The 13,808-nt window shown below is 39.1% G+C and overlaps 1 protein-coding gene across 1 annotated transcript in view; it reads left to right on the top strand.

Annotated features, from left to right (window-relative positions):
- The window catches only part of KDM7A (lysine demethylase 7A), an 81,781-nt gene that overhangs the window by 41,938 nt on the left and 26,035 nt on the right, over positions 1–13,808 (top strand). Inside the window, exons 3-9 of the mRNA XM_086688758.1 lie at positions 141–258; positions 3,763–3,923; positions 5,743–5,884; positions 6,190–6,376; positions 7,598–7,760; positions 11,432–11,519; positions 12,792–12,898. Of these exons, the coding sequence (XP_086544884.1) occupies positions 141–258; positions 3,763–3,923; positions 5,743–5,884; positions 6,190–6,376; positions 7,598–7,760; positions 11,432–11,519; positions 12,792–12,898 (966 nt within the window). The remainder of the gene's footprint in view (positions 1–140; positions 259–3,762; positions 3,924–5,742; positions 5,885–6,189; positions 6,377–7,597; positions 7,761–11,431; positions 11,520–12,791; positions 12,899–13,808) is intronic.

Below are 13,808 nucleotides of genomic sequence, written 5' to 3' on the forward strand. Positions count from 1 at the left end.
CAGCGTGGAAATGCATTAAAAAGCAAGTGTGTTTGTACTTAAACAGTTGTTATTTCTGATTATATAGAATATAACTTTTAGAAAGTGCATGGTGTCACCAGTTACCAAAACTGTTTTCTTTTTCTAATCTGAAAATCCAGTGAAAAAGAGGAGGAACTGGCACAGGCATGACTACACCGAAATTGACGATGGCTCCAAACCAGTGCAGGCTGGGACCAGGACTTTTGTTCAGGAATTACGTTCTCGAGTCTTCCCAAGGTACGGAAACTTGTTGTGACCAAAGACAATTGGAGAGTGTTACCTGGTAACGTGACATTATCTAAAGCAATGTTTTCGAATTTCAGGTTGCAACCCCATTATTCTCAGATTTTTACCTTTTTTTTTTTTTTTTTATAAATGAAATAGAAAATATCGGCATGTTGTTAGCAACAGGAATAAGTAAGTGCAGTTTCACGAACTATTGTGTCCTATATGTGTACTGGGTCACCTTATAAAAATATATTCACTGTTGATCTCTGTCCAGAAACTCTGAGATACACTAAGCCTGGTGCTGGGTTCCTTCTGCTGTACAGCTGCTGCTTCTCTTTCTCTTTTACCTCATCTCTTCTGATTTTCAAACTTGGGTTTTTTCTTAGGTAGTTTGCATCTCTCTCTCTCTACCCTAGGGCTACCAGAGGGACCCATAACCATGGCTTGGCCTCTCTGGGGGCACCAGGACTAGGCTTCTTGATTTTTTGAAGTTAATGGGAAGTGTTTGACTTATCTGTGGCTCAAAGAGAGTCAAAAGTATGATCCAGCTTTGAATCATGCTCATTGAGATCATTTCCTGCTTGCTGCCTGACATCTATTTAAAGTGATAATGCTTAATAGCCTTTTACACAGATCATATCCAGGCTTGTGAAAGAGGGGAAGCACGATTTAAATTTAAATCACAACATCACGTGCAGCCTCTTATGGAATTATTTCAGATCCTGTGACTATAAAACCCTTGACGTTGCCTCACAGCCTTTACATTCCGGTCTGTCCCCTTCCCCTTAATCCAGAAACCTAGAATTGATACGTGCCTCGTGTTGGCTCCCTCAGGTCTACTGAGGTTTCCACAGTGGTTTCCACATGACTTTTGTGATATTAAAGTCCCTAGTCTCAACATTTCTCTTTTCTCAGTTTCAAAGGGGTTAGGAGAATGTTTGTTTTCCTTGATTGGTTCAGAGTCTAGAGCCAGAGTTTCCGGCCTGGGCCTACGGACTGGCTTCAGAGAGGCATGTGAGTTTCTTACAACTGTATAAACAGTTCAGTGTCAGTATGTGAATGTACATTTTTCAGGAAGAGGAGCCATAGCTTTTATTTTTTTCGAATAGGTTTGTGACCCAAAAGAATAGTGTTAAAAATCCTGGCTATGCCGGTGCCTTCTCTGCCAAAGTAATTACTAACGAGAGCAAGTTATGGAGATGGTCACAGATGTCTAAATTATAATTACCATTAATTAAAGGTCTTTGGTTTTCTTTTGTTTAACTCTGTAAACCTTCATATCATTTAAAACCAGAGAGTGACAATAATTAGTTAAATTACACATACTTGATGTGATTAACACACCAAGTGTATAAGATAAAGTGAATGGGTTATCTTTCTCCTCCCCTGTTTTAAGACTTAGTGTAAGCCTTTTGTCTACATAATTACATTTAAGATACTTATGTTTAGGAGCGCCTGGGTGGCTGAGTTGGTTAGGTGTCTGACCCTCGATATCGGCTCAGGGCATGATCTCATGGTTTGTGGGTTTGAGCCCTGTGTCAGGCTCCGCACTGATGGCGTGGAGTCTGCTTGGAATTCTGTCTTTCCCTCTCTGTCTCTCTCTGCCCCTCCCCAGCTCGTGTGTGTGTGTTCTCTCCCAAAATAAACTTATAAATAAATAAAATAAAGTATTTTAGTATATAGATGTATGAATATATAAATATATATGCATCTAATTTTTTTTTTTTTTAATTTTTTTTTCAACGTTTATTTATTTTTGGGACAGAGAGAGACAGAGCATGAACGGGGGAGGGGCAGAGAGAGAGGGAGACACAGAATCGGAAACAGGCTCCAGGCTCTGAGCCATCAGCCCAGAGCCCGACGCGGGGCTCGAACTCACGGACCGTGAGATCTTGACCTGGCTGAAGTCGGAGGCTTAACCGACTGCGCCACCCAGGCGCCCCTGCATCTAATTTTTTAAGTGGGGTTATGTTATGCAAATGATGTGCAGCTTAATTCTATTATATTTCATTTGTGTCTTTCTCTATGTGTACAAAAATGTACCTCCCTCCTTAACTGCTGTGTAGTATGCAGTTGTGTATATTCGCCATAATTTACTTAACTGTCCCTCTGTGATACATGTGTAGTTTGTCACCAGTTTTTTTCTCTTGCAAGTACTAGATTTTAATAGGTTTAAAAAAAAAACTGTGTTTTTAAGCACTTGTGTTTATGTATTTTTGATCAACAGGGGAAGTAAAACACCAAACGTTAAAGATCAGGGTGTACAAGTGATTCGAAATTCTCCTTTAGGTTGGAGTTCAAGGAAGTGTTTGATTGTCAGAGGTTGGGGAAGGAGGGAAACTGGGGGGTGGGGGGGAGTAGAAGGTAGTACAGAACTCAGTGAGTCCGGTGAAGGAGATCTACACCCTCCAAATGTAAGACTATCCAGGAAAAGTCTATCTCATTTTGGGGAGCCTCAAACCGACCTTTTCTTATTGAGAGGGTGGACAGAGCCAGTAATTCAGAGAACTGGTACCTCTTGTCTTCTCTTTGACGGCTAAGCCACAGATGACATCAAGACGGTTAAGGTCTCGTTGTGTAAATGGAAACTCTTGTGATCTAACCTATAATGCAAGGGTTGCACTTACTTGAATGTACGGCAGCTGCATTCTGGGAGCAATTGGGAGATAAAATCTAGAACTTCCCTTAAGGAGATCTTCAATTTATGGCAAGAGAGAGGACAGTGAAAAGGGGCAAACCACACTTAAGTGTAATGCCTGTGGAGTGTTAATCATCAGAGAGGGCGTGTGGGGTTATCCTTTTTTAGTGGCTTAAGGTGACTGCTTACTGGAACTTATGAAATACTTGTGGTACCAGATCATTTAAGTCAGGAGTTCATTCTGGACGTTTGTCTCAGTGGGCAGGGACTGTGAGAGCCAGTCTGCCTGTGTTGTGCAGGACAGCAGTGAATTGTTCTATGGCCATGAGACTTTGAAATGTCTGACAAGTATTTATGTAGAATTTTATAGCCAGATGGAATCTGATCTGTTTTACTTATCCTGACACTAATTTTTATTCTGATGTGCCCCTTCCCTTTTGCTCTTCTGATTTCCTACACGACTTGTGTTGAGTGGCTTCTGATCTAGTTACTTTTTTAAATTCAGCCACTCATTACAACAAATCGTAATCACCCTATTATTATATTCTCTCTTCTAGCATAGTTTTCCTAAACATTTACATCTTGAAATATATATATTTTGCTGTAATTTTTTTCTCTTGTGTTAGTGAAGGCATCTAATACAATACATCTGTATTTTTCCAATTATATGTATTGGACTAATTATGAATTTTACTTTAGGGTAGTAAAAGAGACTTTATAAAAACATTTTTTATAGAATGGAGAATTCGGTACGACAGGTTGAGAACTGCTGATATGGACAATAATGCAGTGTATGAATTAACCCATTACCAGACTATTTTTTTAAAACTGAACTTAACAACAAAGATGACATTTCATCCTTATGTTTTCCTTAGTGCCGATGAAATCATTGTAAAGATGCATGGCAGCCAGCTGACACAAAGATACTTGGAGAAACATGGATTTGAAGTTCCTATTATGGTCCCCAAATTAGATGACCTGGGACTCAGGCTCCCTCCACCTGCTTTTTCAGTCATGGATGTGGAACGCTATGTAGGTACGCACTTGATTCCTTTAAGTACTTGGGAAAATGCGGTAAAAGTAATAGTGGTATTGTCCTAATAACATGAGAAGTTCAGTGAGGAGATGTTAATTTAGTTCAGTTTTCTGGGTCAGGAAAAGTGAAATTCAGTATCACCTATATTGAAAACTATTTCTTCTCAGCAGACCTACAATTACCAGGAAAACAGAATGAAACAATGTTATCTATTCTTATTTACTCAGGCTCACCATGCTGCTTTTTTTTGTCATCAAATTCTCTGGTACTTGCTTAGGAAAAACGTAACTGAGGTGTAACTGTAAATACTAAGAAAGACACTGGGAAGCCGGACGGGTTCATTCAGAGAGGAATCTCTGGGTCCTGGTGTTGTAGTGGCCTCCTGTGTGTAGAGAAAGACTAGAAAAAAGAGGAGACCATTTTCAAGGCTGTTTTTATATTAACGACTTGATGATATTGCCACTTAATGATGTATGGACTCCATTTGTGATGTTGAGGCCCAGAAAGGCTTAAGAAACAGGAGGGAAAACCATTTATGTCTTGCCATCTTCTTGACATTTTCAGTCATTTTGTTCCTTCTCATCATGCTATTTATAGATAAAACTGACTCTGTAGATCTCATTCCTTGTCAGCTGTAGATAGAGATTTTTTGAGGGTTAGATCTCAAATCTCCCTTGACTCAGAATTGTACATTTACTGTGATACATTATCTCCTGAGTCTGAAATGTCTGAGGACTTCTTCTTTTATTGAGCTGCTGGTTGACAGTTTTTATTGATAACTGTTTCACTGAGGAAACCCGGTTAAATGTCATGACTTCACATTCAGCTAATTTTGAGTTATTTGATGAATCAGGGGATGAGGCTGAGGTTTAACCTGAACCTGTTTGCATAAATAGCACTGTAGAGTCAGTGGCTAGCGACAAAATATTCAAATGACTGGATAGCTTCCTTTTCAGCACTGCAAGATGCCTTGGTTAACAATCGTATTGCCTCTGAAGTATAAAATAAAGTCTACTAGGTAATACTTTAAAGTTAAAGTAAGAAGATGGCATTTATTTGAATTCTTTTTCAGATTGGTTATTGCCGTGTTTTGAATTCCGCTTGTCCTGTAGCACATTGCAGAACTGGTGATGCTTCCTGGGGGGACAGTGCACTGGTGTGCAGGCGACAGCTCATGGTTTTATAGGAAAGTTATAAATTAATCCCAATTCACAACTCCTCTCACATGCACTAATAGGAACTGATTTTTGCTTCCTAACCGCTGGCTTTTTTCTTGAAGCAGAATATTAGAAGAGGAGACCCTACCTGGCAAGCAGAAATTGTCTGTTGTGGTTACCTTGCTCACTAGTTCCGCAGAGACTGATTGGTTTTTCTAAATGATAGAATCTTATAGAAGATACTTCTCAAAGAAGTTGTAGAAGTGAAAGGAGGAAGTCAGTCCGCTCATTTTATGCGTGAGGAAATGGAGAATCCGAGCATGTGGTGCACTTTGCACGTACCAATAGAATGCATTTTTGTCAGTATGAGCTGCACACGAAAAATCACTAGCGTATGGAAAACTTTGTAAACATTTAGGTTTTCACACTCAGTGTTAATGAGTAACTCTGTCTTCATTGCTTTATTCTTTCCCTCAAAAACTGCCCCCTTTTTCAAAAGTTCCAGTTGGACTTAAAAAGCAAGAATACAGGCAGATTCTTTGTCTAGGCTATGTAGTTTTATAGCTGGCTGAAGTGAATATGGTCTTTTAAATATTTTTGTTTAGGGCATCTATTGATGTAACTCTTAAGCCCGATAATAAGACTATAATTTTTCTCTGCAGGTGGTGACAAAGTGATAGATGTCATTGATGTGGCAAGGCAGGCAGACAGCAAAATGACACTTCACAATTATGTTAAATACTTCATGAATCCTAACAGACCAAAAGTGTTAAATGTGATCAGCCTTGAATTTTCAGATACAAAGTGAGTAGTTCTGGACATTTTGGTTTAGTCTTCTCAGTGTTAGCTGAATGTAGTTAAATGATACATTTATTTTAGTAAGAACTATAATTATTACTTCTAAAGTGGTCCAGTGATAGCAATGTTGTGCATTTTGCTTTGGCACACACAGAGAATATTTAGAAATACGATGAATTTTAAACTTTATTGGTGTTAACCTTGAGTTCCAGTTAATTTCTTGGTTTGGGTTGAGATGGGGGATGAAATTTTAAGAACTCATTTGCATGACGTGGGTATATGTATATGCGTGTGTTTGTTTTTTTTTAAAGGATGTCTGAATTGGTGGAGGTCCCTGATATAGCCAGAAAACTGTCCTGGGTGGAAAATTATTGGCCAGATGATTCAGTTTTTCCCAAGCCATTTGTTCAGAAATATTGCTTAATGGGAGTTCAAGACAGCTACACAGATTTCCATATTGACTTTGGGGGAACTTCAGTTTGGTACCATGTCCTCTGGGTAAGATTGGTATATTTCTCTGTTCCCTTATTGCCAGAAACACATAATCTTGTTTTTCCAGGAATGCATTCGTTTGCTATAAATGACATTTGTAAAGGGGGAAGTTTTTGTGCTTTTTAAGTAGGATCTATCATTTTACCTTTAAGTATTATGTTGTTGGTTTTTAAGTCTCAAGTAATGGAGGGGCCACCATGAGTTTTTAATTTATATTTAGATTCCTTTTTTTTTTTTGTCTCCATCTTATAAGTTGGTCTCTTTTAGCCTTTTGTCTCTGTTTCCTCTTTCTCCTAGTCAATGATCAGTTAATCCCTGAATCAAATACCTGATTATAGCAAAATTACAGTAGTAATTGCTTCTGATCTTAAGGGCAGGCCAGGACAGCTAGTTGGATAAATTGGGAATGCCCACAAAGCTGCTATTTTTTCTTGGCAGCTTATATTCACCTTGCTTTAGCTAGAATTGCATTGTTTGGTACAGTAGCCACTGGCCACACGTGGCGAAATTTAAGTAATAATAATTAAATACAATTTAAAATTCAGTTCCTTATTTGCACTAGCCACATTTCAAGTACTCAGCAGCCACATGTGGCTTATGACTCGTGTATTGGATAGCACAGATAAAAAACATTTCTATCATCACACACAGTTCTGTTGGACAGTGCTGGTCAAGAACCACATCTTCATCTATATACAATGCCTGTGCATCTGTGATGCTCTGGACTGTATTTGATGCTGTGTCCTTGAGCTTCTGTTCCTTTTCTCTAGGAGAAGGCAAAGGGTTAGTTGATGAAACGAAGTTTATTTACAGGCCTTTAAAAATAATCATATTGTAGATCTTAGGGGCAAGGGCAGAGTTTGCAGAGATGCCTCTCTGTGACCTGGGCCTGTTAACATGTATTTACTTGCATACTTTGAAAATGAGATCAGTAAGATGTTCATGATTCTTTACCCTCCTCTCTTCTAACTGCTTCTCCGATGCTGTCTTACTGACTTCTGCTCGGATTTTGGCGGGGGAGAGGAGGAGTTTTAGCTTTTGTGAAGATGTTTATTAAGGGCAAGAGCTATTGATCAGGTTTGTGAAAGGTGTCCTTTTGAGCCTAAAAAATCTGATAATTATGTAATTTAACTTAGATCGTTGTACTGGAAAATTGCATCACTGTAGGGCGTCTTAAGAATGGTGCTTTTTTTTTTCTTCAAAACTAGTGTGATTGCTTCCTTCTAGGGTGAGAAGATTTTCTATTTGATAAAACCAACAGATGAAAACTTGGCACTCTATGAGTCTTGGAGTTCATCTGTGACCCAGAGTGAGGTGTTCTTTGGAGATAAAGTGGATAAGTGCTACAAATGTGTGGTAAAGCAGGGACATACATTATTTGTTCCTACAGGTAAGGCTTTAATCCCATTCCCGTACCCCATGGTTGATACTCAGTCACATGAAGCTGGCTTTTTATTAGAACCTCTGGCTTTAACATGCTTGGAAAGTAGCTTTGCATAGCCTGAGAGATAATCCTGATTTTAGACTTTTCACTGCTTTGTCCGTTAGAGGGCTTCTCTTGTAGTTAGGACCTGTTTCAGAATTGTGTTTTTTGTCATTTGCCTTCATTTTAATTTTTATTCAGATAAAATTCACAAACCATGATATTTATCCTTTTAACATATAAGAGTGAGTGGTTTTTAGTAGATTAACAAAGTTGTGACCCATACCACTTCCAGAACATTTCATCACCTCAAAAAGAAACCCTGTACCAATTAGTTGGCATTCCCCAACCCCCCCCCCCCCCCCCCCCCCCCCCGCCGAGCCCCTGGCAACCGCTTAATGTACTTCCTGTCTCTTTGGATTTGCCTGTTCTGGACATTTCATATATAATATGCGGGGTGCATGGCCTTTTGTATTTAGCTTCTTTTAGTTAGCATAATGTTTACTAGGTTCATCCATGTTGTAGCACATGAGTGCTTCATTAGTTTTTATGGACAAATGATAAAGATATACCACATTTTGCTTATCCATTTGTCAGTTGATGGACATTGGGTTGTTTCCGCTTTTTGGCTATTATGAATTGTGATGCTTTGAACATTTGTGTACAAGTTTTTGTGTGGAGCTATGTTTTCATTTCTCTTTGGTTATATATATATACCTAGTAATGGAATATACAGTTTATGACGTTTAACTTTTTGAGGAACTGCTAAACTGTTTTCCAGATGGTTGTACCATTTTACATTCCCACCAGCAATGTACACATGTTCTGATTTCTCCACGTCTATACCAACGCTGTAATTATCTTTTTTATTTTGACTGTTCTAGTAGGTGTGAAGTAATGGTATCTTATTATGGTTTTGATTTGCATTTCCTTAATGAGTAGTGATGCTGAACTTTTTTCTTGTGCTTAATGTGGCTATTTGTATCTCTTTGGAGAAATGTCTATTCATATCCTCTGCCCATTTTTAAGTTGGGTTATTTGTCTTTTTATTGTTGAGTTTTAAGTGTTCTTGATCTATTCTGTATACTAGATATATGATCTAGATATATCCAGATATGTGATTTGCAGGTGACTCTCCTATTGTGTGGCTTATCTTTTCACTTTCTTTATATGTTCGTTGTAATGTCCTTTCCACAAAATTTTGAAATTTTGATGACACCCTTTCAATTTTAATTAGTCGGCTCTACATTGCTGCCGAAGGCCAAGTCTGCTTTAAGAATCTGGGCTGCTGTCCTGGGACATTCTGGAGACAGCGGGTATATTTTGAGGGACCCTGGGAAGGGATTGAATACCAGCCTTAGCTATAACCTCAAGTATAGGTATCAGGTCAGTCACTTTGAGTTGTGACTGAATGCAGGGTATGGACTCTCCAAGCCAGTGGTTTTGAGAAGTATGTTTTTCTGATGTGGGTGACCTTCCTTAATGGCTGCAGAGTTCACAGGGATCTGTCGCCGCAGGTCTGGCTTTGTTGCCTTGCCTCTGGTGTATATAATAATAAATATGTATTGAATAAATGAAGAATAAATGCCTAGAACTGCCAGAATTTAGAAATCTCGATGAGTATCAATATTTTTATTGTGAGTGGGTTCAGCTCCTCCCTTCAATCCTCTTCCCAGGGCACCCTTTTATAACAAATATTTTGTTATGCCCTCTTCAAAATCTTGAATTCATATTCTTTGATGATATAACCTCCAGCAACCAATAATTTCCCCCAAAATGTAGTGCTCTAACTAGAATAGAAAGAAGAAATTAAAAAGTAATTTATAGTAAAATACAATTTTATATGTGCCTGTTCAGACAAGCGCATGATTGGCAACTGAAATTCTTTAGCATTGGTGTAGATTAATGGTTCTCAGATATCACTGAGCATTAGAATCACCTGGAAGGCTTGTTAAAACTCAGATTGCTAGGCCTCATCCCCAGCAGTTCTGATTTAGTAGATCTGGGAAGGGGGGCTGAGAATTTGCATTTCTGACAGGTTCCCAATTGATGCTGATGCTGCTGGTCAGGGGACCACACTTTGAGAACCATTACCGTAGGGACTGTTGCTTTTTTCCAGGGTAGCTGGCAGCTGATAAACTTTCAAACAAACTATACTTTCCTTCAATTTACAGAGTAGGTTGTATTCCTGGGAAATTGTGCCAAATGTGCAAAAAATACTGTTTACATATATAATGGACTTACAGTTTCTAGACTTCAACAGTTAATGGCAGATTTTGTACCTGTATGAGTGCCCAGGAGAGAGTCCTGACTAGTGCAGGACAGGACAGTTTCTTACTGCGTGGAGTGGCCTGCTCATTGCATCCCTGGCTCTCCTTCATGAAATGACAGTGGTGCCTCCTGATCACTGAGACAATCAAAAAAGGTCCTCCAAACTTCCCCAAACATCCTTTATAGACAGTGCTGCCTCTGTGGAGAACCACTGATGTATATATAGGATTCGTAGCTGACAAAAATTTCTAATTTGTGATTTCAGGGTGAAGCTCAAGGCTTTGTGTGCCTTTGAGCACACAAATGGGCACCACATGAAAGTCTTTAAAGAAGTTTTTTTCAGGGCACCTGGGTGGCTTAGTCGGTTAAGCGTCTGACTTCGGCTCAGGTCATGATCTCCTGGTTTGTGAGTTCGAGCCCTGCGTCAGGCTCTGTGCTGACAGCTCAGAGCCTGGATCCTGCTTCAGATTCTGTGTCTGCCCCTCCCATGCTCATGCTCTGTCTCTCTGTCTCTCAATGATAAATAAACGTTAAAAAATTTTTTAATGAAAAAAAGAGTTTTTTTCATGTTGTGTTGCAGCATGATGAGAGATCAAAAAATGAAAAATATAAAGAAAATGGGTTCTATTTTAGTAGCTGATTTTTACGTGCAAACGTGTGTATATATTTATATTTATATCAAGGCTTTATGTTCAGCATATGCATATTTTTTCAAAAGTTAGGCATCATCTCTTAGAAATGATTCTTACTTTCAAAACATTTTTGTGGGGAAAAAAAAGACCTCATTTTGATTGTCAACATTTATATTTATAGGACCATAACCTTCCATAATGAAATGTGGGTGATCTACCTTTTTCTTCTTAGAGCCAGGCCTCCAGCTGAGTTCTACTCTTGCTCCTCTGCTTAGTCCCTAAGGCACCACTCGTTTCAGGATGACCCTAGAGGAGGGACGTGCTCAGCCAGTCCCAGGTTCATTTCATAGACATGTGCTCAGCTCATTCTAGCCACATTTGACTACTCTCGGTGTCAAATCTTCAATGTGAAGTTGGGTTGTGTTTTTAAACTAAAAAACGAAAACGGCAATAACCACAAAAACCATCACCTATCCTGTACCATGATTTTGTTTGATTGGATCGATGCGTTTGTTTCCTCCAACTCAGCACAGAATCTGGCATATAATAGGCATTTAATGGATACTTAAATGAATGTATCTGTAGATCATAATAGACATTAACTTCTCTAGCTCGGGCGGAGTATGAAGTAAACTGATGTTGATATTGTGAGTTTCTTGTTTCCCAGATAGATAGCACATTTGTTTGGTTTAAATATTGAAAGATCACTGCTTTATGTTCTTTTAACTGTTTCAGGGTGGATACATGCTGTGCTCACATCTCAGGACTGTATGGCTTTTGGAGGGAACTTTCTGCACAACCTTAACATTGGCATGCAGCTCAGGTTTGTGTCATCAGTAATTTAAAGGATCTTTTGTTTTTTCTTAAATAGGGCATTGTTTTAAAGTTTCCAAAAAATAAATTCAGCAATATATTTTAATTGAAATCTCACGAAGAAAGGCCCTGAGAAATTATTAGAAATAGGACCTTTAAACAAATGTATTATCTACAAATTTTGTCAGGAAGGTTCCTTGATGTATTTCAACTCTAAAAACAAAAAGAATCATTTATTCAGTTTGAGACTAAATGTATCCCTGAATTTCAAAATTTTATAAAAATGGGTGGGTCCTCTCCTTTGACTGTTTTTACAATAAGGGAGATGAACCAAATCCCTCAGGCTCAGGTGTGACGGTGCTGGGGGAAAGTAATTCTAGGTTAGTATTGCTGAACACCTGCTTTAGTTTTGCTGTGGGTAAAGGATTAGCAGCTGTTTCCCCTTCTCTCTGAGAATTTGACCTTTGGATGCCTCTGTTCCCCTTGGTAGCCTGAAGAGAGTAGAATGTTACCAGGCTACATTCACTGCTTATGGTAAAATGATTTCTGATTGAGTAACTGCATCACGACTGGGAGAACTAGTAGGAAGCCATATCTTTGGGCTTTCCTGAAAGTGGTGACTCTTGTAATTTGGCATACCCACGGGGAACTTGGAAGCTATGTGTCCTTGGAGTTACTACAGAAATACTGGCTCTTACGGGTCAGGAAGCTCTAAGCCAGGGCACCTTACACACCTGTCAGATGTGAATCTTGTTTCTTTACCTGAACTGTCCCTGGGGGAAAGATGGCTCCTGGCTATATGGACTGCTGCCAGGACTCCCACGGAAGACTGACACTGTGACAAGCTGTGGTTCCTGTCTTCTCACCTTGACCAGCGCCGATTGTGTCCTTGAACCTGAATGCTTAGTAGAGCCTGAAGAAAACTCCCTGAGTGGGTGTTGCAGTGTTGTCCAACACAGGGAGCTCTCTTCTAAGCATACTATTTTACTTATTACGGTGGAACCCTTATAAAATTCCTTCTACCAAAACTGGGATACAAATTCCGAGGTTCTGATCTTCTGGAAGACCGGTGTTATTCTTCAGTGTACTTTTGTTACGGTCAGTCAGACCTGGATAAGATCACAGTTCATTCTTACTCAAATGAAGCAGTGCTTAGTAATACACCCTACTTGATAGGGCTTATGTGTTGTGGCCTGCTTGCTTTTATTTTCCTTGAGTTGGTTGCCTCCATTTAACTTTGAAATGCTAATATTAATACTAAATTTCTTCAAATTTTATTTAGGTGTTATGAGATGGAAAAAAGGCTAAAAACACCAGATCTTTTCAAATTCCCTTTCTTTGAAGCCATATGTTGGTTTGTAGCCAAAAATTTGCTGGAAACCTTGAAAGGTAATTACTAATCTTCACATTATGATGTATGATGTTTGTAAATTCCACTGAAAGCCACTGAGAGAAAGGCCCTTTTTTATTATGGTGTAACTGTTGCCCCTATTTGGCTTTTGAAATGCACGATTTCTCCCTGCCAAGAACCTTTTTAGCAAATCGGAGTCTCTAGTCCGTGGCCTTAAAAATCAGATATATGAAGAGCTGTAGCAGAACAGCATAGGTTATACTGAAAAATGTTCATTTCACCTTGGACTCTAGTAGCCTGCACACACTGTCAGGCATGTAAAAGGGCCTCCCTCACAAAAATGGAGTTTAAGCTAAGAGACTGTTACTGTAATGTGAATTTTTTATGTCCTGAAAGAATCAGGTAGCACCTGTTTCATTGCCCTTAATGACGATTAGGCTGGCCAGTTTCAGGTCCCTGTTAGCACAAAACAGCTGAGTGTCAAGCTATGAGTCTGTTGTTGAAAAAATGTTTTTTGGGAAGGGGAAATTCTTTTATTTAAACTTAGAAGCTACCAGGCACCTGGGTGACTCAGTCAGTTAAGCCTCCGACTTGGGCTTAGGTCCTGATCTCACGGTTTGTGGGTTCAAGCCCCGCGTCAGGCTCTGTGCTGACAGCTCAGAGCTTGGAACTGCTTAGGATTCTGTGTCTCCCTCTCTCTCTGCCCCTCCCCTGCTTGTGCTGTCTCTTTCTGTCTCTCAAAAATAAATAGATGTTAAAAAAAATTTAATCTTAGAAGCAACTTTTTTAATGTGGAATTTCATATTTTGGTGTTTTATCTTTGGTTTAATAATCTTTGAGCAGTCAAGTTTGGCACAGATTGTCATGTCTACTTTTATCCATGTTCTCACTTGTGCTCATGACAATACAGTTTGTCTGGTTTTTGTGTTGTCTGACTTTTCTAGTCAG

Source organism: Puma concolor, chromosome A2 (assembly GCF_028749965.1).
Source record: "Puma concolor isolate L17-30 chromosome A2, mPumCon1.1.hap2, whole genome shotgun sequence".
Taxonomy (NCBI): domain Eukaryota; kingdom Metazoa; phylum Chordata; class Mammalia; order Carnivora; family Felidae; genus Puma; species Puma concolor.